General features: G+C 42.3%; 2 protein-coding genes and 1 long non-coding RNA gene across 3 annotated transcripts; 2 read left to right on the plus strand and 1 right to left on the minus strand.

Annotated features, from left to right (window-relative positions):
• Positions 1-9,050: 9,050 nt before the first annotated feature.
• On the plus strand, positions 9,051-15,347 carry LOC113016161 (uncharacterized). The gene is made up of 7 exons (XM_026158770.1): positions 9,051-9,081; positions 10,601-10,642; positions 10,722-10,991; positions 11,072-11,311; positions 11,401-11,586; positions 14,849-14,970; positions 15,141-15,347. The coding sequence occupies exons 1-7, from the start codon at positions 9,051-9,053 to the stop codon at positions 15,144-15,146; spliced, it is 897 nt and encodes a 298-aa protein (XP_026014555.1). The 3' UTR covers positions 15,147-15,347.
• Positions 10,897-12,329, minus strand: LOC113016414 (uncharacterized). The gene is made up of 3 exons (XR_003271240.1): positions 12,169-12,329; positions 11,509-11,564; positions 10,897-10,952 (listed from the first exon to the last, which is right to left on the minus strand). It is a non-coding gene; the product is annotated as an uncharacterized LOC113016414 (long non-coding RNA).
• A 3,877-nt stretch (positions 15,348-19,224) lies between the features above and the next one.
• On the plus strand, positions 19,225-22,951 carry LOC113011392 (uncharacterized). Its single transcript, XM_026150956.1, has 6 exons — positions 19,225-19,255; positions 20,536-20,577; positions 20,657-20,926; positions 21,007-21,246; positions 21,336-21,527; positions 22,929-22,951. The coding sequence occupies exons 1-6, from the start codon at positions 19,225-19,227 to the stop codon at positions 22,949-22,951; spliced, it is 798 nt and encodes a 265-aa protein (XP_026006741.1).
• The last annotated feature ends 2,005 nt before the right edge of the window (positions 22,952-24,956 follow it).

The raw sequence follows: 24,956 nt of genomic DNA on the forward strand, positions 1-24,956 counted from the left end.
TGTTTCCCCACACTTCCACACAATATGTAAGATATGGAAGAACCAGGGTACAGTACAGAGTACGAAGTGCATCTTTATCAAGGAATTGTTTCACTTTGTTCAAAACTGCGAGGCTTCTGGAAATTTTGGTTTTTATGTGTCTGACGTGGGGTTTCCATGAAATTTTGTTATCAATTACGACTCCCAAAAATTTGTTTTCACTCACATTATCAATTGGTACGCCTTCAATGATAATTGGTAATCCTATATTATATTTTAAATTACCAAAAAACATTGCTTTAGTTTTATTTATATTTAATGATAATTTATTTATGTCCATCCATTTTTTTATTAATTTTAGCTCCCTGTTTACGGTCATTACAAGATCAGTATAATCATCGCTACTGAAAAATATGTTGGTGTCATCTGCGAACAGTATGAGTTTAAGTACTTGAGAAACATCAAAAATATCATTTATGTATACATTGAAAAGTTTTGGTCCCAACACTGACCCTTGGGGAACACCACATGTAATACCAAGTTTCTCTGAATGGTAATGCCCTATGCTAACATATTGTTCCCGACCCGTTAGGTAACTTTTTAACCAGTTACCAGCTTTCCCTCGAATACCATATCTTTCCAATTTATCCAGTAAAATTGAGTGATTGATTGTGTTGAAGGCCTTTTTGAGATCAACAAAAATACCAACTGCATATTTATTTTTATCCAGTGTATCAGTAATTTCTTCTACTGCCTCAATTATCGCCATTGAAGTGGTTCTTTGTGTTCTGAAACCATACTGACCAACATTTATTATTTGACGTTTTTCAAGGAATTTTTCTAATCTTGAATTAAAAAGTTTTTCTAGAATTTTTGAGAATTGAGGCAGTAGAGAAATAGGCCTATAATTGGTAAAACTGTGTTTGTCATTACTTTTATATAGTGGTATTACTTTCGCAATTTTCATTTTTTTTGGAAAACAACCGGACTGAAATGATAAATTACAGATATATGTTAAGGGACTAGCAATATTCAGAATAACCTGTTTAACTACAGACATATTTATGTCATGATAATCCATTGAAGACTTACTTTTACATTTTAATGTGATATTTATTACTTCTTGCTCATTTGTAGCTGAGAGGAACAGTGAAGAGGGATTTGATTTTATATTACTGATATTTTCATTTTTATGACACGGGATGTCCGCTGCTAGTTCCGGGCCAACATTTATGAAGAATTTATTGAACCCATCGACAATATTACTCATGTTGTGATTTTCACCATTTGCATCAGTAAAATATTCAGGATATGATGTTCCAGAAGATCCTTGTTTAATTAAGTTGTTTAACACATCCCAAGTTCCTTTTATATTGTTTTTATTTTCATATAATCTTCTTCTATAATAAAGTTGTTTGCTCGTTCTTATAATATCAGTCAATTTATTTCTATATGCTTTATATCTTTGTTCCACTTCTTTTGTTTTTACTTTGATAAACTGTTTATACAGATTGTTTTTCTTTTTGCAAGCATTAATAATTCCTTTTGTGAGCCAAGGACTTTTTTTATCTTTTTTTTCTTTGTCATGTGTTCATTTACAGGACAATGTTTATTGTACCACATAGTAAAAATATCTAGAAAATTATCATAAGCCTTGTCCACATCTGACTCTTCATACACCGAACTCCAATCTTGTTGTGCTAAATCGAAATTGAAGGCATGAATTGCTTCTTCATTTATTGTTCGCTTTGCTATCATGATCTTGGTATCTATTTTTTTTTAAATCACAGTCACACAAAGTAAAAACTGGTAAGTGGTCAGTTATATCACAGACAAGCAGACCACTATTAATTTGGAAATCCATGACATTAGTAAAAATATTGTCAATAATAGTGGCGCTATGTGAAGTTATTCTGCTTGGCTTTGTTATTGTTGGATATAGTGATAAGCTGTACATTGTGTCAGTAAAGTCATCAATGGCTTTTAACCTTGTTGGATTTAGCAAATCAATGTTAAAATCACCACAGATAAATAGTAATTTTTGGTTCACCGAAGCAAACGTTTTTTCTATCCATTCATTAAAAGTGTCAATACTTGAACTGGGTGTCCGATATATACAACTTATTATAACATTTCTCTTTTTTTCATTCATAATCTCAATAGTCAAACATTCCAAAATTCCATCAATAGCCATAGACATAGTTGTTAAAACATTATATTTTATAGAGTTATGAACATATATAGCAACCCCACCGCCCGCCTTATTTAATCTATTCATGTATTTTAAATCATATCCATTCAAACAAAAATCTATTCCTTTATCGACATTGAACCAAGTTTCAGTGATGGCTATAATACTAAAGGGGCGAGAAAATTGTTGCAAATAGTCCTTAATGAAATCAAAATTAGAGTACATACTTCTGCTGTTAAAGTGAATTAATGAGAGCTTCCCGTCTAGGTTAATTTCTTTTTCATATTGTTCCTGAGTGAAATAATTACAATTTTTAACAAAAGTAGAGAGAAAGTTACTTTCAGAATCTATTTCTGGATCTATTATATTATGCTCCTTATATTCACAATCTAGATCAATTACTTTCTGTTGAAGAACTAATTTCAACGTGTCCATGTCATTTCCTGGTGTAATTGATACATTGGTGTCAGTTATACTTGTCCAGATCCTCCATGTTCCTCACTATCAGTACTTTTGCCTCTTCTGGTGTCCCGTTTAGCTTAATGAAAATCTTACAGTTTGTTACCCATGTATATGTTGTATTTTACCGTTCTTCTTCAGTTGCCTTGCCTTCCTCGCGATGTCTGCGTTTTTTCGTGTCAGATGCTTATTAATGAAAACGTCCGTGCCTTTCAGTTTGCGTCCTTGTTTCAGCAGTGCGACCTTGTTCTTCCGATTGACAAATCTCATAATGATGGCCGGCAGTCTGTCACTCCTCCTGGGCAGTGAGTGACATGCTTCTATGTGCTCCAGGTCCATCTCTATCCCCTTGCTTTGGAGGAAGGACGCCACCTGTTGCTCCACCGAGCGGGTCTCCTCGTCGCTGGGCTCCCCGACGTTCCCGGCCACCGCGCGCGCGTACGAGCGTGGCTTGATTTTAATACCGCTGATGACCACGTCGTTCGTACGGGTGTACTGCTCCAGCTCATCCACCCGCCGCTCGAGATCCATGATCCGTCTGTCCTTCTCGGCATTTTGGAGGCGTAGCTGTTTTACCTCCTCCAGAAGCCCCAGAAGCAGCTCCTGCTGCGCCCTGACTGCGGCCACGTCTCCGCACAGCGCTCCGAGGGAGGTTTTAATGTCCTCAACCTCCTCTGGTGTTGGGCCTTTCTTGGGTGGCATACTGAAGCGAGAGCACGAGGCGGCCACCACGAGGGACCCGGAAGCGGAATTTCTGATGATGGCGCCTGGCTAGGCCTGCTGGCTGATGGTGGAGCCTGGCTAGGCCTGCTGGCTGATGGTGGAGCCTGGCTGTGGCCTGCTGGCTGATGGAGGAGCGTGGCTGGGCCTGCTGGCTGATGGAGGAGCGTGGCTGGGCCTGCTGGCTGATGGAGGAGCGTGGCTGGGCCTGCTGGCTGATGATGGCGCCTGGCTAGGCCTGCTGGCTGATGGTGGAGCCTGGCTGTGGCCTGCTGGCTGATGGAGGAGCGTGGCTGGGCCTGCTGGTTGATGGTGGAGCCTGGCTGTGGCCTGCTGGCTGATGGAGGAGCGTGGCTGTGGCCTGCTGGCTGATGGAGGAGCGTGGCTGGGCCTGCTGGCTGATGGAGGAGCCTGGCTGTGGCCTGCTGGCTGATGGAGGAGCCTGGCTGGGCCTGCTGGTTGATGGTGGAGCCTGGCTGTGGCCTGCTGGCTGATGGAGGAGCGTGGCTAGGCCTGCTGGCTGATGGTGGAGCCTGGCTGTGGCCTGCTGGCTGATGGAGGAGCGTGGCTGGGCCTGCTGGCTGATGGAGGAGCGTGGCTGGGCCTGCTGGTTGATGGTGGAGCCTGGCTGTGGCCTGCTGGCTGATGGAGGAGCGTGGCTGGGCCTGCTGGCTGATGGAGGAGCCTGGCTGTGGCCTGCTGGCTGATGGAGGAGCGTGGCTGGGCCTGCTGGTTGATGGTGGAGCCTGGCTGTGGCCTGCTGGCTGATGGAGGAGCGTGGCTGGGCCTGCTGGCTGATGGAGGAGCGTGGCTGGGCTTGCTGGCTGATGGAGGAGCGTGGCTGGGCCTGCTGGCTGATGGAGGAGCGTGGCTGGGCTTGCTGGCTGATGGAGGAGCGTGGCTGGGCCTGCTGGCTGATGGTGGAGCCTGGCTGTGGCCTGCTGGTTGATGGTGGAGCCTGGCTGTGGCCTGCTGGCTGAGATTTCAGGTGAGCAGGTTTTGAAAATCGGATGCTGCGCTGCTGAGGAGCCCGTCTTTCCTGTGACTCCTAACCCTCCCGTTATTTTCCTTTAATTGGACTTTGGTTAAGTTAAATCCGATGTATTAACCGACCTTTGAGGTGAAGTGCAGCTGCGAAGAACGCTACGGCAGGCAATGAGGTGCGTTTAATGTCGCTCTGTTAATTTGAGCGTCCATAAATTGAATGTCTTATTTTTTCTTACTTTATTATTGCTCATTTATTGGAGAATTTGGCCATTTAATTAAGATAGATTTTATGTTGTTGGTGGTAAAGATCTGGATGGATGTTTTATTTTATTCTGCGTTTCTATTTTTCAGTTTTACTTTTCAAGACTTGGTGAATTGCCTTTTTCTACTTTTTGTTTAGTTTTGTTAAAATTAGCAGCAGTGAGAAGTGTTGTTGTCGGTCTTGAATATATTTGATGTAGCCCATACTGTTAAGGTAAGTGTCATGTTTTTAGTTGTTAGTCTGATGAAGAATCTTTTATTTTTCTCCAAAAGTTGATTGTGTTTATCTGGACATAGTGTTTTTCAGTTCCAGCTGAATGCAGGTTTCCCCAGTCTTATACGTGTCAGGAGCATCAGCACAGCTGAAATGCATTTTTCCTAAGCACCGCGTCTCTGTGGCTTTTAAACCCCAAAACACGCTAAAACGAAAATGGGTCCACCCCAAGGATGGGCTCCCCCGGTGTAGTTTCCACTGTGACAGACTGTGGGCTTCCTCAGAGTGAGGCTGAGAGCGGCAGGCCCAGGTGGAGTCTGACCCGTGTCACACAGTGGAGGTCAAACCTTCTGTGCCACAAACACCAGATTAACCAGTTTCACTCATCATCCTTCTACTGTCAGATTTTACTGGTGCAGGTTTGATGAATCACCATCTGAGAACGTCTCTGATGTGGGCGCCACTCACAGGGATCACTTCCTGTAGAAGGGTCACATGACCTGTTATAGGCCCCTTTGTGATGATGACAGCGACGCCCCTTTCGTGTGAGGTTAAACCCAGAGAGCTTCGTGTGACCTCTGACCCTGATCACCAGCGTTAGGGTCAGTGAAGGTGAGATACCATGTGACAGGAGGAGGAACAATAAAGTTTTATTTGTACGAACACGTAGAACAGATGAAGTCAGAACGAAGCAGGTGGAGCTCAGTCAGGGTGGAGGTGCAGACAGGTGAGCTGAAGGGGAGGAGCCAGTCTGGTCAGGAACTCTCTGTCTCCTCGAGTGAACCTCCTCACCTCTGAAACACACACACACGACTCTGAAGGTTGCAGTCAGGGTTGGTCAGGGTGGTGAGGGTGGGGTTATCTTCTGGTCTCTGGTTGGTGTGTTTCCTGCAGGTGAGGCTGAGCGGCCGAATCATGACATCACTGCTGCACAGACACAACAGGAAGTGGAGGAGGAAGTCGTCAGCGTCCCCGTCACACACCTGAGACAGACACAGAGGTTATGTCTCTGCAGACTCACGGCTCGGCCCTGTGGAAACGTCCTGCAGGACACCTGTTTCTCTCTGTGGTGGCCCCCCCACAGCGTCCCCACCGTGCTTCACTGTGTGGACGCTGTTCTTTGGGTTGTAGCTGCATCTTCTTCTCGTTTCACCTCCTCTGACCACAGGACGTTTCAGTCTGCAGGTCTTCGTCCTCAGCAGTGTGGCTGAAGGTGTCTGCAGACGTGGAGCTCTGTGAGCTCACAGTGCGTCCCTGTGCAGCCTGTAGAGTCTTTGAAGTCTTTGCTCTGACAGGCTTGTTCTGTGCTGGGCGGCTCTTTGACTTTCTCCAGGTTTCCCTTCCTGACACTCTGATAACCTCAGATATCCACAACGTGAATCCTCACAAACATCTTTTTCTCTCTTTTCACTCAAACCTTCTGACGTTTTCACACCGACTGTAAATATGAAGAAAACCCTCAGTTTGACGCCACGCCCCCAAACCAGTTCAGCAGTAAAGTGTGAGCAGACGGAGCTGTTACCAGGATGTAAACAGGATGTGCCCTTTCACAGTTAAAGCCTCAGGAATAAAAACATGACCCGATCTTAAATTTTTAAAGATAAAATAAAGTTTAAAGACGACGATGAGCACGTGACTCACTGCTCAGAGCCCACTCACCCAGGTGCATGATGGGAGCAGGAGGAGGAGGCTGGGCCGAGCGTATAGAAACCAAACAAACAAATAAACAACAGCACGACAAACACGTGAACCAGACTTTACCTGTAAACTTACCTGGTGTCTCCCAGGGAGACCACAGTTATGGAGCTGACAGGTAAGTACGTGCAGTACACACTTCCTGTCCTGAAACACACACACAGGTAAACCGCACAGGTACGTAACCATGGGCGTGACTTTGTATTGAACATTGGGGGGTCAAGATCTCTGTCTAAATAAATAAATCTGGGTACATTTCCAGATGATCAAACAACTATTTTGCTGGTAACACCTGAAACGAGTAAAGAAAACCAGCAGCCTATTAATGCAAGATAATCCATAACTTTATTGGGGCTGACATTGTTGGAAATGAGTCCAAATAAAGAGTCCAAACATTTATAAGCCTGTCTATGTGTGTCTCACCTGGACAGCCTACTCTGGAAACCAGACAACAGCAGAGTGTTACCCGGCAACAGGCCAGGTGGGTAGGGGGTAAGTAAGTTAGCTGGATTTGATTGTTGACGATTTCGCGTGATCTTGGATCGTTCGGTTCTCCGAAGCTCATCCGGGACTTGCTGTCATAGCAACAGATCCGTAAGCGTAAACCTGCTCGGGAGCAGGCTTACTTTATGTAAACAGGATTAGATCGCAGCCACTCAGGTATGTCCGCTTCATGTATACGAAAGCAACGGTGAAATATACTCACTCAAATGAGCAATCCTATTTATCCATATTGTATATTCTGTATCTATATATGTGTATATGTGGTGTATTTATGCTTATATCCTTACTCTCATTCCCCTTAATGTATCTGTAACATGCAACTTCTTTCGGTGCTTTGCTACTGGAAACTGAATTTCCTGGAGGAACCCACCCGAGGGATTAATAAAGTTTCATCTAATCTAATCTAATCTAATCTAATCTAATCTAATCTAATCTACTTGGGTTTTCTTCCTGTAGCCCTCATGTTTACTCAAGGTTTAGTTCTGTCTTCATGCTGATTTTCTTGTTCAGTCGTGTCTCATGTTGCAGTTTGTCAAACCTGTCCCTGTGCTCTGTGTTCCCTCTGTTCAGTATCAAGTCTGTGCCTCATGTGTTTCCTGTTTTATTTTGATAGTCCCTGTCCTGTGTGCAGTGTGCTTGGTTTTGCTTCCCTTCTGTCATTAGGCCTGATTTGTCCCAGATGTGTTACCACCTATTCCCCATCTTCTCGTAGTCCTGCTTGTGTATTTAAGCCTTGTGTTTCTCTGTTAGTTGTTGTATTGTACCCTCACTGTTGATAGGTTTGTAGCTTGAATCTATCCGCTGGAACGTTGAAGACAATATAATTACACTGCAAAGCAAGACACAAGTAGGCAAGCTTCTTCATGTTTCTCGTGCACGGGAGGCACCGTTCCTTCGCTTGACCCCAGTTGCTCTCGTCTGTTCTCCTGTACCACTGTTCTTTTATTGAGGTTACATGAATATGCATAAGTTCATTAACATATGACGTCTACATACACACAAAGAGTACCTTGCCTGTGTGTGTGTGTGTGTGTGTGTGTGTGTGTGTGTGTGTGTGTGTGTGGACTGCTGATCAAAGGGTCAAACATCCTTGGTCAGGAAGAGGGTAGCCTCCCTCTCACCATAGATGGTTCATCCTAGATAACACGGTGAGGAAGTCCTGCAGTTCATCTAAACAAAGAGCACTTAGACTAGAACAGACGCAACTACGTTAATCCTACCATAAAACAATAAGACACGGTATGACCTCTCATGCTCCCAAAGTGCTGTCTAATACACACAAAGTTTGCAGACTATCAAGGATCAAAACCTCTACCAATCTACAACTAATTACAAAACTCTAAGCATATATAAGTAAATATTTCTAAGCATAAATGACAATCAACAATAGAAATCTAACAACTGTACTGTGTTTTGTTTTCTATGTGCTTCTGGTAATGTTCTGGTTTGCTCTTTCCTGGTTTGATTTTCTACTTTCCCGGTTTTCTAGTTTGGGCTTAAGTTTTGAGTTTCTAGTTTTGTTTTCTTCTATTTCTATTTGAATGTTCTCCAGCAATAAAGCTGCCACTTTAGTTAATCATTCTGTCTCTGGGTCCTGTGTTTGGGTCCTACATCCTGCCTGCCACCTCAACACCTTTAATTTTACAGCTTCTTAGTTATTATAAACTGCTGCAACTCATAATGTTTTCTAAGATAGTAAAACCAGATTTAAACTGGCTACTTCTACAAAGATGGAGCTGAAGTGATGATATACATTTATAGTTTGGACTTGGACACATACAGTCTGTTTTTCCTTATAACTACATGTGAGTTCAATTAACATTTTGTAGGAAAAGGGAATTTGTTTTTTAAAAGGATTATAGATCAGGAGCTGAATTACCCAACGGAACATCTCATTCACTGACGTTTGCTGGAGAAGCTGCTCTGCCTCTTTGTGATGCAGCAGCAGCGTGACGTACTGAAGACTGTTAACGGGGAAGTGCTGAAGCTGAAGGCGTCTCTCTGCTGCTCAGACTCACGTTCAGTCGTCATCCAGACAACATGAAGACTGCACCGATCTCTCTGCTCCTCGGTGAGTCAAACACTAAAATCATCAATTTATTTATCACAGCTCCAACAAACAATATGGCAGGAAAACAACCTTTCAGCAGTTACAAGCTCGCAGCTACTGACTTTAAAGTTCATGTAAAAATTCTGAAAAGTTTCGTCAAGGCGAGACGAACAGTTCATTCTCCTTCTTATGTCTTTCTGGTTTCATTTGATTGGTGGCTGAAGTAGGGCAGGAACCAAGAAGTGATGTTAATGTTGAATAATGGAGCTCACACTTTTAACTGAAATGTATGAAGAGTGATAGAAAATGGTTTCAAACATGCATGATGAAAGTTTTTCGGTTTAAATCGATCTCATCATCACTGCAAACCTCTCAGAGGTTCAGACTCTCAGCAGTTTAACCTGGAGTCCTGCAGGAAAGTCACCATATAGTCTGGACTAAGTCAGCGATTAAACTTTCTGCCCAGCTAAGTGTCAGTAACATGAAGACCAAAAGAACAAAAGAGACTTGACCTCTTTTCATCAAACATCTCTTCAGTCAGGAAACCACAGCCTCTGACTGCATGAAGCACAGGGTCCTCTGACTGCGTCCCCTCTTTTATCTAGTCTTCACTTCCTCTATTCACAGCCAATTTTCCATTAAGAGGACTGAGTGTATTCAAACAACCACAGACGGTTTTGACTGTTAAAGTTCCCATTCCCATTGACATGATGACCTTTAAACAGCAGCAGTGTGGGACTGAAACAGGCCGCAAATCTGAAAATATAAACTGTGCTTTTGAAGGGTGGCTTCTTAGTCCCACACTTTCTTCTCTGCACATGAATGAAAGCTCATCCATGCACAGTTCTCCATGGTTTACAATGCTGTGCACTGTGATGTTTACCGTTGATTGCCATCTGATCAAAAAATGTATAGAAAACAGGAAAAGACAGGCTAACCTGCGTTGCTGTCTCGGTGGTATTTTATAACTTCCTGTTCCTGTTACAGTGCACGGTGGTGTTTGTGTAGTTTAATCTGCGTGGCTCACAGATCTGGCAAAAATACAGACCTTCCATAATTAAGTAGAAGTACAAATACTACTGTTCAAAAATACTCCAGTAAAAGATGAAGTACTGATTCAACTTATTAACTCAAGTAAAAGTAAAAAAAAGTACAGACTAGGAAGTACTCAAAGTAAGAAAGTAGTAGTAGCAGTAAAACCCTGGCTGATTGTGACCCACACCCATTACCACACCTTGGCTCATGTGATTAGGTAGAGGATCATCAGGGGGTCCATTGTCCCGCTCAGGGGGAAACTCCCACAGAGCTTAAATGTGGGTCTCTTCACCGTTTGATCCTAGAACTGAAGAAGCTTCTCAGATGAGAGGTGAAACGTCTTCAAGCAACTTAAAGAAGTCCAGACGCTTTTCTTTCCAAGCTCCTTAGATTGTGGCAGATACTTCAGGAGATTAAAAAGTTTCCTGAGAGAAAAAAAACAACAACAAAAACAAACTGTGCAGCCTCAGTCTTTCTTTAAATGACCTCTGACCTCCTGTTGCAGGTGTGTGTGTGCTGCTGCTGTCTGCACTGACTGTTTGTGCAGGTGAGTAGATGAAGTGCACCATGGTCCAGGACAAACACTGAGTGTAAACACTGATAGAAACTGTCCGTCTGTCCTCCAGTCTCTCTGAGCGTCAGTCCAAACCTTCAGCAGTTCTTCACAGCAGCCTCAGTGTTTCTGACATGTGACGGTCAGCTGGGCTCTGATGGATGGACGGTGAAGAGGGACACAGGAAGTGGGACTGACTCATGTGGATCAGGTGGGCGGGGCTTTGGGAGGTTAAATGGTTCATCCTGTTTGCTTGATAAGCAAAGCGAGCCAATCAGTGGAGTTTACTGGTGTGAAGGTGAAGCTGGAGAGAAGAGTGAAGAAGTCAACATCACTGTATCAGGTAAGGAAGTCATTCATTTCATCAGACTAACAGCACACTGTTATACCACCTCTACATCACTCTGTGGGTCTTTTCCTCAGATAAAGAAGTGATTTTGGAGATCCCTGCACTTCCTGTGAGGACAGGAAGTGATGTCACGCTACGCTGTAAGAAGAAAATTGGTGGCACAGCTGCAGCTTATTTCTACTTTAATGGACGTCCTGTTGGACCTACATCAGAGAAAAACATCACCATTAACGTGCAGCAGTCTGATGAAGGTCTCTACTGGTGTGCTACTGATGAGTTTGGATCATCTCCTCAGAGCTTTCTGAGGGTCAGAGGTCAGATCACTGACATCACTTCCTGGTTAAAGCAAACCTGCTGAGCTTATAATAAATTCAATGACCCAGTTTTATCATCTCTCCTGCAGATGTCTATGACACCACCACCATTTCACTAAGTGCCACCAAACCACCACCAACAACAATTACCAATCTCAATTCCCCTCCTTCTACATCGTCCTCCTCCATCATCTCACCTGTAGCTGCTCTGGGTTCTCTGGGTCTTCTAGATCTTATTCTGGTTGCAGCTTTGCTGTTTTGGAACAAAAAACAAGGTATAAAGTGTGTCAAACCCCCCAGAGCTCATTAGATTAAACATTTTACATGGAAAAATAAATTTTCCTTAATAATTATGTAATTATATACTATAATTCAATTATAAACTGTCCCCATTCACATTGTTTAGCAGAGAACTTATCTTACATGAAAAATATAGAGACACTTTTATTGATAAAGTATAAGACCCGATCCTTGGGGTGGAACAATTTTTGGCGCAGCGTGTTTTGGGGTTTAAATTCCACAGAGACCCAGTGTTTAGAAAAAATGCATCTAAACTGCTCCGATACTCCTGTCACAACAGTATCACTACAGGTTTTGACAAAAGTCCAGCTGGAATTAGTGATGGGATTTCCGGCTCTTTTTAGAGAACCGGCTCTTCCGGCTCCCAAGCGGCTCTTCAGGTTGTTTAGTTGCTTTAATTAAAAACGGTCCGGGGCTCCAGGGTCCGGGGGGAAGCAGGGATTAATCCCATACATGCTCTCAGTGGGTTCCAAACACACACACACTCTCTCGGGTCCAGGGCAGATCTATATACACACAGAGAAAGACGTCCAGGTTAGGGATCGTCTCAAACTCACAGATACAGGTTCAGGTCCGCCGTCATAAATAGTGCTCCAAATCAGCTGGGATCGGCTGCAGGTGTGACGGTGAGCACAGGTGCGTGGGCCAGGGGCGGGGCCCGTAATGAGCACCGCCCCAGCAGAGGAGAGAGAGCGCAAAGGAAACAAAACAAACAAAACATGTTGCCAAACACAGAGTGAGCCAGCGAGGCACGAGGACCATGACACAAAGCACGTGCAAACTCCAAAACACATTTCTAGCTTTAACTGAACTTCAAAGCAGAGCAGATCACTTAAATTACACAATTGAAAGCATGAAAGCATGTGTGTATTGTTTGTGTATTTATACACAAGCACTCATATATATTAAAAAATATGTTCATTTACCTGTTACTACCTCACACCAAATCCGGTTGTTGGTACTTGCTGGATTGTGTAGCCTCTAGGTAACAAAAGCTCAACACTGCGCCCAGCATCCTGGAGCACTTCTGTTGTGTTTTGAAGTTTTTACGTGATTTGAAGTTTGTACGTGTTTTGTCTGTAGGGGCCACCGTAAATATACTTTTATTTATTCACTCCACATAAAATGTAATAAATAAATCATATAATACAAAAACCAACTAATCACAGTTCAACTTTTAACTAGAGATGGACCGATCCGATATTACGTATCGGTATCGGTCCGATACTGACCTAAATTACTGGATCGGATATCGGAGAAAAATAAAAAATGTAATCCGATCCATTAAATATCACGAAAGCACCTCACAAAACTTGCAACACGCCGTAACTCACCTCAGAACGTTAGCACGTCGGAGCAGTATGCATCACGTGATAGAGCGGCTGTGGCATGCGGGACCTGTCGGTGGTCTGGATAGCATTTGGAGCTTCGCTAGTAACCCGGCATTTCATCTCCGACAAAGTTATCCCCGAGAGAAGTAAAGCAAGTGTGTAAGGCCATCTCTGAATGTTTGTAAAGCATTCCTGCGTTAAGCTTTACAAGCGATATATGGAGGAGTGCCTCTTCTTGCTGCTACTTCAATCATGAAACTGCTTAAATGATCAGCTGATCGGCTTTTCTGTCGCGAGTCCGTCTCTCTAGTTTGTTTTTGGCCCACTTTGCACCAGAAAGAGGAAACCAGCGGCTGAACAACAGCAGCACGTTTAAGCTTGATCAGCTGTTGTTAGAATTTATTTAATATTACTTTCTACACCAGGATCTTTTTCTACGTAGCTGACGGCTGGTAACTGTGCAGGGGCGGATCTAGCAAAGTTTAGCCAGGGGGGCCGATAGGGCATTAACAGGGAAAAGGGGGCACAAAGACAGACTTTTCTTTCTTATTCTCATTTAAAATGTCTAGCTTTTAATAAATAATTATCTTACACACAAAGTTTTAATTTGATGTAAAAGGAATAGAAGTCAATTACTGTATATAGTGACTATTAAGTCTAATATATATACCCTAGTAAGCTATAGTACTTTTTCCTTTGGGAAGGTACCATCTGTGCAGTCTGCAATTTTGTTGAAGAAAGATGTTGAATCAATTTAATATTTCTTGAAAAATAATTGATTTCTGTGCATTTTTTTTCACACTGCATCAAATTAAGGTTGATTACGTCGATTAAGCATCATGAGGTGGAGCGTGAGGGGTGGTTCCCTATTTTTTATTTATTTATTTTTGTTGTTGCTGGGAGTTGGAACCCTATTAGTTAGGTTGCTTAATATTTACGCTAAGTACTCTTTAAAATACCAGAATAGGGAGGATGGTGTAGGTTTAAGTTTATTAGATTGATCAGTATTGCTGAACTATGAAATATTTTTTTTGCATACAGGTATAACAGAATAGCTTTAGTGTAGTTGTTGTTTTAAACTTGAGTATGAACTTATACAAAATGCAGCAAGATATTTTAAAAAACAGTTTTGTTGATTAAAAAACACTATATCGGATTCATATCGGTATCGGCAGATATCCAAATTTATGATATCGGTATCAGACATAAAAAAGTGGTATCGTGCCATCTCTACTTTTAACTGTTTAAATTTTCAGCTTTTTCCTTTTAAACAAATTTAAAGTGAAACAACACAAAACACTGCAAACCATAACACAATTAAATATAAATTATAATATGAAAACAAAAAGAACATGCATATTCTCTGTCATATGGGCCTGCATGAATAAACTTTCTGAATCCTTTATCATCTGCAACTGAAAATAGTTGTGGATGATTACTATACCTTTGTAATGTGACGTTGTTGCCCCTGGCTCTCTTTCTCTCTCCCTCCCGCTCTGTTCCTGTGCTACTGAGTGTAACTACCGCCCCTCCCCCCTCTGCTCAGCGCAAAGCACACGGCTCGCGTGCGGAGTGAAGCGGAAAAAAGTGCAAGAGAGAGAGAGGGTGAGAGAAAGAAAAACCCACGGCTCACGATAAGGAGCCGGCTCGCGTCGTTCACGTCAAAGAGTCGGCTCTGAGAGTTTCCTTCGCGACCGACACATCACTAGCTGGGATAACCACATTTACTCAGGGCCTTCTTGATGTGATGTTCCTCCTGGCTGCTGTGTCTGTGGGGATGGTGTTCGCTCTGTGTTGTAGCGTCCTGATGACTCCCAGTTTGTGCTCCATGCTGACAGACGTCTTCGGTTTAGAATCTTTTATTATTTGTCTCATGTTTAAATCCTCGTCTTTCTCATTCCTGCAGAAAGGACGCTGTCATCAAGTCTGAGTCAAGTCACCTATCAGGATATGAACTTCAGACAGTCAGCCAATAAAATTACAGATACACACTCACATGTTGTTTTCTCCAGTCCGAGGACACTGCAGGTACACATTCAGCTGTTATCCAACAAGTTATTGCTTCACAAAATATGATTATGACCCTTTGTCCACTGTGGGTCCTTGTGATAATTTCTCTGCTCCTCTATTCTTCTTGTCTTTCCATCTCCTGGATTCTCTTTTAACCATCTACTCATTCTCGTTCTCTTGTGCATCAGGGCTGAGTTATTGATGGAGTTTCCCAGATCAAATTTAAAGGAGGATGGGAAGAAGAGGATTTTCTCTCTGCCAGTCCCGTCAGCTCCCTGCTAAGATTTAGAGCTTGTCCTGTTTTTCAGTATGAAGGCCCTGCTCATCTGTTTTTCTTGCCATTGCTTAAAAAGTGTACATTCTGCATCCAAATGTCCAGCTGCCTTCAACTTTGATGTTTGTCTTGGCCAAAAATAAGCCTTCAGTTTATTCCTTTGTTTAAATAAAAATCTCTTGCTGATAAACTGAACCCTGGCTGTGGCGTCAGAGTAGCGCTATATAAGTGCTACATAAGAACCAGTCCTTCTACCATTTACTAAAAGCAGGCTTTTGCCAGGGCTGCAAAGGGATTTGTAAAGAATGATTTTTTAGTGTACTATGCTTCAGGCAGTTGTTGCATGGAAGTGGCTGTTACTGAAAGTCCAGCACAGACCTGTAGTGACAGCCAGTGATTGGCATTTTGAAATGATAATAATAGCATAATGATTTAAAATTCCAGGTTCCTAATGAAGGTCTTGCAGATAAACAGTAACACATTCTATAATTTATTATTAATAAATAATAAACAGGTGGAGCCGGTAGCTCAGCATGTTTGATTTGGCAGTTTTGCACTAGATGAGCTTCCTGAGGCAACTCAAACGGGATCTGTGTTTCCAGGTGGAACTGAACAACAACCTCTCCATTGGAGCCAATAATAAAAACATGAATAACAATAAGCTTTATTTGGGGCTCTGATCTGAGGATGTAACATCATTTGTAATGTGGGTCTCAACAAGCTCAAGGAACGCTTTAAAAGTAGCCATTAATATGGTAAAATCACAGGTAGCCAGTGTAGCGCTGTTTTTTGTGTGGCAGCAGGGTTTTGAACGAGCTGGACTCTTGACTGAGTAAAGTCTGCACTACGTGAGGAGACTGGAGGAGATGAAAGCATGGAAAACTGTGAGATCAACAGATTCATCTTTTTCTGGTGAAATGTCTGGAAGTTTCTTTGGTTTGTGTACAAGAAAGTGAAACAATTTTCTTGAATTCTTAAACATTTTTACATGATATTAGTAGGCAGCTCCTTTACTAAACAGCTCCAACTGTTTGATTAGTTTGAATTTTACAGGACAGCTTTTTCCCGTGTTACTCATTCATTATGGAGCTACTGTAGTTAACATGTAATGCTTCTCTAAAACCCTGTGACACAATCTTCTTTAACATTAGTGCGCATTAACCCCACATCTTCCCTGTTTTATTGCTGATGTTGGCCTGACAGTACTGGGGTAACAATGTCTCCTCTGTTTAGGAGAGGGCAGCAGGGTCACATCCTCACTGACATCACCTGTATTTGCACTACAGTCATTCCCTTCACTGACCTTTGCTCTCCTTCTCTTTTCCATCAGGTTGTGTAAAACTGAAACAGGCATTAAATGTTTGCTACAAATGATGCTTTACACAGAAATTGATTGTTAGCTGTTTTTACACACCAGCCTGTGTGAACCTTTAGTCTGAGCATGGGGTCAAAGGTCAGGACAGAAATGCAGCACTGTAACACATATACATATGTAAAACATCAGACATTTGACTGATTTGTGTTGTGACAGCTAGTTTTTTCTTTATACAAATAAATCATCATCACACACAGAAGAAATGTGCAGACCGTACATTTATTAGCTAATATCAGTGGATACAAGAAAAATGGTATGAAGACAAACACTAGCAGCCTTAGCGTTTCTGTTCTGAATCTCTAATCGCTCACAGACATTCATCAAACCCTGTCCTCTATCAGCTTTCAACATAAGAAAAGTATTAGGCCTCATTGAAAAACAGTCTGTTTGCAGATGAAGTACTTTAAAAATATCTGTGATTTATCCAGATTTTCTTGACTGAGTTTACAATTTACTAGAACTGCCAAAAAACACGAATAGAAACAAATGATGAGGGATCCACTTCAAGGAAAGTGGAAAAGCCTCTGTTAGCTGCTGTTTGCAGCTGGCACAGTCTAACAGAGGCTAATACCAACGCTAACCAACAGTTTAGCATATCGTCGACAGCTCACCTCAGCATGGCTGTCCTCGGTCAGCAGTGAGCTTTATTAACTTGCACAAAGTTTTACACCCTGTTTGAGAGTAAATAAAAGTGGACATTTCTCAGCTCCAGCATTGACAGCTGAGGTAAACGGTGGACCGACAGCTTATCCACAAAATGGGGAAAACTCCGGTCCAGAATCCGGTCCAGTCCTCGTGGCAGTAAAAACTGTAATCATGCATACATGCTTTTGTCACACCTGACCATTTCGTACAATATAATTGAAGTTTTGGATTTAAAAATTTAGCAGACGTGAACGAGCAACATTCCTGATGAGGCTGGTCAACGCTGTTCAACTAGAAGCCTACGTGGATGATATCCCAGCCTACACATCCCCCTGAACTGAACTGCCTCAGTGAAATACTTGCTCACTCACACCAAACTTCATTAAATGTGAATGTGTTACTTTGCTGGTTCCCAGTTGCAGCTTAAGTGCATCCAATATTAGATTTCCCAGCTTTTCAAACACACCATGAGCTGTGCCATTTTCTGGGCACAGCAGGTTAATACCATATAAAGATTTCCTGATGTTGTATCTCCAATAACAGGTCACGGCATTTCGCTCTCGAGGCAGCCAGTGCGCTTCCCTGCAGTCCCAAAAAGGTTGATTCGGTTCATCTTGACGCACACCTGTGTGCACTTATATTCAAAAGGTTTTTCCGTGTAAAGATCTGATAGTGAGTGTGGGGAGCCATAGATTCAGCCCCCCCCAGGACCACCAGATGGGCAGATGTTCCACCCTCCTTGAAAATGCTGAAGAGATGCCTATATGGGATGTCACCCAGCAGCCACAGTGCAGAAGTCAGAGAGGGCCGGCAGCCAGCTGCACCAGAGCAGACCGAGGCCCGAGGTTTGAGGGCCCTCCACCCCCCAAAGGGGCCTGACGGAGTCACGGATGCCAGGCCCTGCCAAGCAGCCGCCGGGAGTGAGCCAGTATGTGAGACCTGACTTGACACAGAGACATAGACAAACATGCACACACAGACACAAACATACACTACCTTCATACCAGCCCGTTCTCACTCCCGAGGCGTAACATGTCGACGTTTTGTCACGTCCCGCGGCGTTCGTGAGGAACGCGAAAGGAGACTTTTGGCGTTCTTATGGTACGCGGCGGGTTATGGCTGGAATCCAGTGCAATGACGCTCCCGCGGTAATAGACGTTCCAGCCCTGTATTCCAGCCCTAAACCTAACCTTATCTCCAGCCCTGACCATAACCTTATTCCTGATCTTAACCAGGACTTTAATGATGTTAAATAGCGTGTTTCTAAGCGAGTTGAAGAAAAAGAGCGAACGTGTAGATTCAGTCCAGACGGTTCTCATATTTCCTCTTTTTTCCGAGGTCGTCATTTAGGAACGTGGTGGGTAGCCGAAAACGTAATATGGTGACGATTTGTCACCTAGCGTAAAATGTTACGCTTTGGGAGTGAGAACGTGTTGTTCATACACACATATACAAATAATCAGCACTCACCCAGTGTGGAGACAAGCAAAAATGAACCCACACTCCCCAAACACACTCTGAACCCCAAGTCCATTTCTTTTAGGGGAGAAATGTTTGATTTTTGGGTGGGGGTAAATTTCATGGTACATGATCACATGGTCAAATATTTTTAGATTTTTGGCTCCTCCCACAGGATGGTGTGCATCTTTCTCTGCTTTCTCTGAGATGTGAGTATGGATATGTGTGTGTTGACTGTTGAGGCAGGTGGATGCTGCTGATTGCTGGTTTGAAAGAGTTCCTAAGTGTTGATTGGATGATTGGATGTACAGCAGCTTCTTAAACCCCAGCTCACAGCCACCTCCGCCCTCTACTTCCCTCCTCTGTACCAAATAAGGAGCCAGCTTTGATCCAAATCAGCTAACTGCGCATCACCAGCTCTTCCTCGTCCTCGCTGTCCAGAAGCAGCAGCGTGATGATCTTGACAGGGAAGTGGTGAAGCTGAAGGTGTCACTCTGCTGCCAGTCGTCGTCCCGACAACATGAAGACTTCATCTGTGTCTCTGCTCCTCGGTGGGTCAAACGCTGAAATCCTTCACGCACTCATAGCGTTCATTTATCTTATAACACAGTAACAGAGTGTGTGCTGGATGCTCTCACTGACTGACTCTAAAATGAAATCTCTTCAGGTCTGTCCAAAGTCTGAAGTTACGTTTATGCGAGAAGAAGAGTTCACTCTTCTTCTTTAGTGTTTTTTGTTGTTTTATTTGATATTTGTTTGTAAAGTTTGACAGAAATCAAGTAAAATGTGTTTGTTTTTTTACGGCAGCTCACACTTTTAACTCAGAGGCACCACATGAAGAGAAATTTGTTCCTGACAGGTGAAAGAAGGACAATGAAAGTGTGTTTGTACGTGACTTGATGTTGTCTCATCAACAGTTTGTATGTTTTGCTGCTCAGAACCTATTTTCATCTCAAAGTTCAGATCCATCGTGTGTTCTGGACTCAGAGAGTTGGACCTTCATATCCAGTTTGTTGTCTGTAACATGTTGACTTATAGAGAAGTCAGGCAACCTCTTTTTTTTTTTATCGAAGATCAACTTTCATTCAGGAAACCACAGCTGCTAGCTGCAGGTACCACATGCTCCTCTGGTCTGTTATGTAGTCTTCACTTCCACTATAGAGAGCAAACTTTCCTTTATGTGGACTCTAATGAAAGGACTGGAGACTGTTTTTTGTCATTTACCTTACTTTTGTGTATTTTGTTTTCTCATGATGAGCTTCAAACTGAAGCAAACTGGGACTCAAACCTGTGAATAAAGATCAATGAAGCAGCTTCTCCAGGTTTTTATTCAGCAGCTGATGCTGAATAAACAACTAACCCTTATCCCATGGCTTTGGTTTATAAGTTCTGACTGTTTAATCCTGAGAATGCTTTTCTTGCCTGCTGTACCCCTTACTCTTTTATTCCCCATTGCCCATCCATCCAAACTGCTGAGTCTTCATGAAGCCTGAGTGGGGAGCAGTTTCTCTTCTGCTTCCAATAATCAACAATTCCCCAAAATCTGCTTAGTTTGGGAAATGTTTAGGTGCAGGTTGTTGGATTGTCAAAACAGATATGACGCCCACCTCATTCAGACCAAGTGTACCAACATAGTTTCGTCAGCATGTGTTAAAACTGAGCTGGCGCTTTGTGTGATGTTTATAAGTCTAAATGTACTTTTAAAACCTAAACAGAACCTTAAAAGTGAATTAAAGGTCTCCCCCCTTTAATGTGATGTTTTTGGAACAAGACCAGATTGAAACAGGTTCCTGCCCTCTGACCTTCAGTGACCTCTGACCTCCTGTTGCAGGTGTGTGTGTGCTGCTGCTGTCTGCACTGACTGTTTGTGCAGGTGAGTAGATGAAGTGCACCATGGTCCAGGACAAACACTGAGTGTAAACACTGATAGAAACTGTCCGTCTGTCCTCCAGTCTCTCTGAGCGTCAGTCCAAACCTTCAGCAGTTCTTCACAGCAGCCTCAGTGTCTCTGACATGTGACGGTCAGCTGGGCTCTGATGGATGGACGGTGAAGAGGGACACAGGAAGTGGGACTGAGTCATGTGGAGCAGGGGGGCGGGGCTTCGGGAGGTTAACTGGTTCATCCTGTTTGCTTGATAAGCAAAGCGAGCCAATCAGTGGAGTTTACTGGTGTGAAGGTGAAGCTGGAGAGAAGAGTGAAGAAGTCAACATCACTGTATCAGGTAATGAAGTCGTTCATTTCATCAGACTAACAGCAGACTGTTATACCACCTCTACATCACTCTGTGGGTCTTTTCTTCAGATAAACATGTGATCCTGGAGATCCCTGCACTTCCTGTGAGGACAGGAAGTGATGTCACTCTACGCTGTAAAAAGAAAACTGTTGGCACAGCTGCAGCTTATTTCTACTTTAATGGACGTCCTGTTGGACCTAAATCAGAGAAACTCATCACCATTAAAGTGCAGCAGTCTGATGAAGGTCTCTACTGGTGTGCTCCTGATGAGTTTGGATCATCTCCTCAGAGCTTTCTGAGGGTCAGAGGTCAGAACACTGACATCACTTCCTGTTTAAAGCCAATCTGCTGAGCTGATGATAAACTGACTGAACCAGCTTCCTCATCTCTCCTGCAGGTTCTGTGACACCAATCTCTGTTGCAACAACAGAAAGAGCAACAACAACAACAACCACCATCACCACTCATATCTCCCATCCTCCTCCTCCTTCCTCCTCCTCCTCTGTTGCAGTCATGGCAGCTGTAGTTTTTCTGTGTCTCCTGGATCTGATTCTGGTTGTAGTTCTGCTGACAGGGTGGAGACAAACAGGTATGAAGTGTGTCAACGTCTTCAGAGCTTGTGATGAAACATTGCAATAACACCAAAACACTTCTTTATCTCATCCTGTAACATATGATATTGAAATGTCTGCTTTTATATTTGTGTCTCATTGTGTGATTCAAGGAAACATTATTTACATGAAAAATACAAAATATTCACCTTAGATATATGTAGGAGGTCACTGATTGGCCCAAACTTCAACCTATCACATCATTGCACAAATAAAATCATTCTATTGTTCATGTTTTCAGGGGCATTTGGCCAAAAGGTTCCTTCACATGTGAATTTGTTAAAATGTTTAAGAAATGTTTGTATTATAAATGCATGTTAGGTAAATGATATTTCTCAGATTTATATCTCATGTATTATACTCACATGCCGTGTGCAGGAGAACAGTGGTGAGCCGTCTGATATCACAATAAGACACATGTGGGTTTGAACCTGCTGGGTGTCCCGGGTGTTTAAAATGATGTGTACGAGGTTAAAGTGAGCGTAGTTTCACTTAATTAATCAAAATCATTGATCCTGAGTCTTTTGAATCTATATTCTTTTCATTGCTGCAGGAAGAACTCTGCCATCACTTCAGAGGAAAGTCGTCTATGAGGGTCTCACCTTAAAAAAAACAGCCAATAAGATTTCAATCATCCAGTCACATGTTGTTTTTTCCAGTCTGAGGACAAACGCTGCAGGTAAACACTCAGTTTTTATCTAACAAGCTGGTAAAAGATAAATCAGTGAAAATAAAAGTTAATGTTTACACATTATTTATTTTCAATGTGATCTCCGTTCCTCAGATTCCTGCTATTAATTAATGCTTCAGTCTTAAATATGATCAACCTATCTCTCATAATCATTTATGGACCACAAGCCTTCAAGTCTGAAGTAGTTCAACTGTTACTTAAAAAACCATCTCTAACCCCAGCAGCTTTAGCCAGTTATAGGCCAAACTCTAACCTTCCTTTCATGTCAAAAGTTCTTCACACATGTCGATGCGTGCTCAACCATCCAGGTAAGTAAATTCCAAATGTTTGATTCTGTTCACCTGGACGTGGCGATTTCAGTGGGAGAAACGTCCAAGTGACTTCTTCAGTCTCAAAGTTGCGGCTGACGATGAACAGAATCAACCTTCACACATGTTCTCCTGGTTTAAAAAGAGGTCAATGCTAGCCTGGGACACCTGATGTTCTGCACCAATCACATCCCACATATAGTTCTTATTCAAGCCTTTACTGTTGTGCAACATATTGGTGACACACATAATGTGACAGATCCTGTCTTAACAATAAAAATCCCTAACTTACAGCGGGGTGGGGGTGTAGCTACATACTCTGCAGTGTTTACTGCCGCTCTCCTTTCTTTCCCTCTTTTCTCTCCTCTCTCTCATTACAGGTGTGTCAGAAGAAGGTAACTGATGGGCTGTCCAACCTCTTTTTAAAGGAAACAACAAGCACTCATTTAAAATGAGTGTAGAAACTGACAGATGAACCTTCAGTTAATATCTTTGTTTAATTAAAACTTGTTTAAATAAAACTCTTGTTAATGAGTCTTCTGTTGTTTTTCTCATTGGCCTTATATCAGCAGGTTTAATACCAAGCATATGACTTTCTAAAGAACTGATTTATTGCATTTGGTTGTAGCACAAACTAAAAGAAGTTTTTAAACTTCAGCATAAACTTGATAGGAGGTCATTAGAATTTCAAAGCACCAGTCTAGCATAAAGCTAAAGTTTCCAAATGAAAGCCTTGCAGACTCACAACAACATATATAATATTTTATTAATAATAATATAACCTTTATTTAAACAAACAAAAGAAAACTTTAATCACTTCTATATCCAAGAGGTAGCCAGTCAAATGTTCTCTATTTGAACCTCTGAAAGTCTGACAGTTTTTTGAACGAGCTGGAGGCAGAGATGCGCTTTTGGCTGAGAAGTGAGGAGGATGTTTTCAAGATGTGCTTAAAAGATGAATAAATACAACTGCTGTAAACTGAAGTACTGATTCAACATCTGTGCTGAAATAAAAGTTAAAAAAAGTAAAAAAAAACCCCACTTCAAAAATGTCCCTTTATGCTCGCTCCTCTTCAGCAGGGCTAGCTAGATGCTAAAGTACCGCAACTGCAACTTATGGGCACCTGCAGTGGTTCCAGAGTGGGACAAAAAAACATAAATAAATAAAAAATATGTTCCACTTTAACCCACGACTTTAGCACGCATCATCTCTATTTGTTTAAAAATGTAGGCAGTAAAACTGAAAAGCAGTCAGAAAAAAAACTACTCAAGTAAAATACAGATACATGAAAATTGTACTAAACAGTAAATAAACACAAATCTCTGATTTATCAAAAATCTTTGGACCTGAGTCTGTGATGAAACTCAGCAGAACAGATGGGAAGCAGCAAAATAGACATTAGAAATGGATGTCAAGGAAACCTGAGGACCAGGTTTGTGCAGCTGGTGCAGGAGTTGAAACAGTAACTGGTGGTTTTCAGTAAGACACAACTGGTGAAAGATTGATTGTTAAATGTTTCTAGAACATACCCACGTACCCGTGCACATAATTAAAAGTTGTTGGTTTATTTGGGGAGTTTAGTTTTAATTTATTAATACGCTGTTCTTGTTTTTGTTTAAAATACACTAAACTTACTGTTGCTTTGGGTTTTGACTTCTTGGCTACCATGCCAACCCCCAATCCCATCCCTAAAACTTCCCCCATCTCTGCACAGGATGGAGAAGAACCCGTCTCTTCTCTTTGAACAAACGTAGCACTCGCTCAGACTGTGAGTAAAAACAAATGATGACCACCACACTGTTTGAAAAGATTTAAACAAAACAACAATTTCCCAAGTAATGAGGTTAATAACAAAAAGAAATCCTAATTAGATGTGAAGAAAAATAAAGGAGAACATCTTAAGTGAAACCCAAATCAGAAGAAAAAAGACGTTACAAACACAACAGTGATCATAGCCCAGTTTATGTTTAACATAACAACAACACTTTTATTAAAGCAGGTAAATCTGTGTTTACTTTGAAACATTAAAGAGCTCAATAAAAACTCACACTGACACAAGTTACACAGCTCAGTCATCCTGAAGCTGAAGAACATCTGATTTCTTATCTGAAAATCTTTCAGACCCACTCTGATCAACACTGTTACTGTTCTACCAGCAGACACTTTATTAGTGGCCCTAACTGCAAATATCTAATCAGTCAATCACATGGCAGCAAACCAGCTCATTAAGGCACGTAGACAGAATCAACCTAGATGACTCCAGACCAAACTGAGCATCAGAATTTCAGAAATTGCTGATCTGCTGGGATGCTCCCAACAACCATCTGTGGTGTTCACAGAGGACGGTCTAAAAAAGAGAAAATATCCAGTGAACAGCAGCTCTCTGAGAAAAAATACTTTGATGTCA

Source organism: Astatotilapia calliptera, chromosome 3, assembly GCF_900246225.1.
Source record: "Astatotilapia calliptera chromosome 3, fAstCal1.2, whole genome shotgun sequence".
Classification (NCBI taxonomy): Eukaryota; Metazoa; Chordata; class Actinopteri; order Cichliformes; family Cichlidae; genus Astatotilapia; species Astatotilapia calliptera.

Coding starts and splice junctions, on each gene's coding strand:
- LOC113016161 (XM_026158770.1), top strand. CDS start 9,051: ATGAAGACTGCACCGATCTCTCTGCTCCTCG. Junction 9,082..10,600: donor ACCGATCTCTCTGCTCCTCG/GTGAGTCAAACA, acceptor CTCCTGTTGCAG/GTGTGTGTGTGCTGCTGCTG. Junction 10,643..10,721: donor TGCACTGACTGTTTGTGCAG/GTGAGTAGATGA, acceptor TCTGTCCTCCAG/TCTCTCTGAGCGTCAGTCCA.
- LOC113011392 (XM_026150956.1), top strand. CDS start 19,225: ATGAAGACTTCATCTGTGTCTCTGCTCCTCG. Junction 21,247..21,335: donor GAGCTTTCTGAGGGTCAGAG/GTCAGAACACTG, acceptor TCTCTCCTGCAG/GTTCTGTGACACCAATCTCT. Junction 21,528..22,928: donor GACAGGGTGGAGACAAACAG/GTATGAAGTGTG, acceptor CTCTCATTACAG/GTGTGTCAGAAGAAGGTAAC.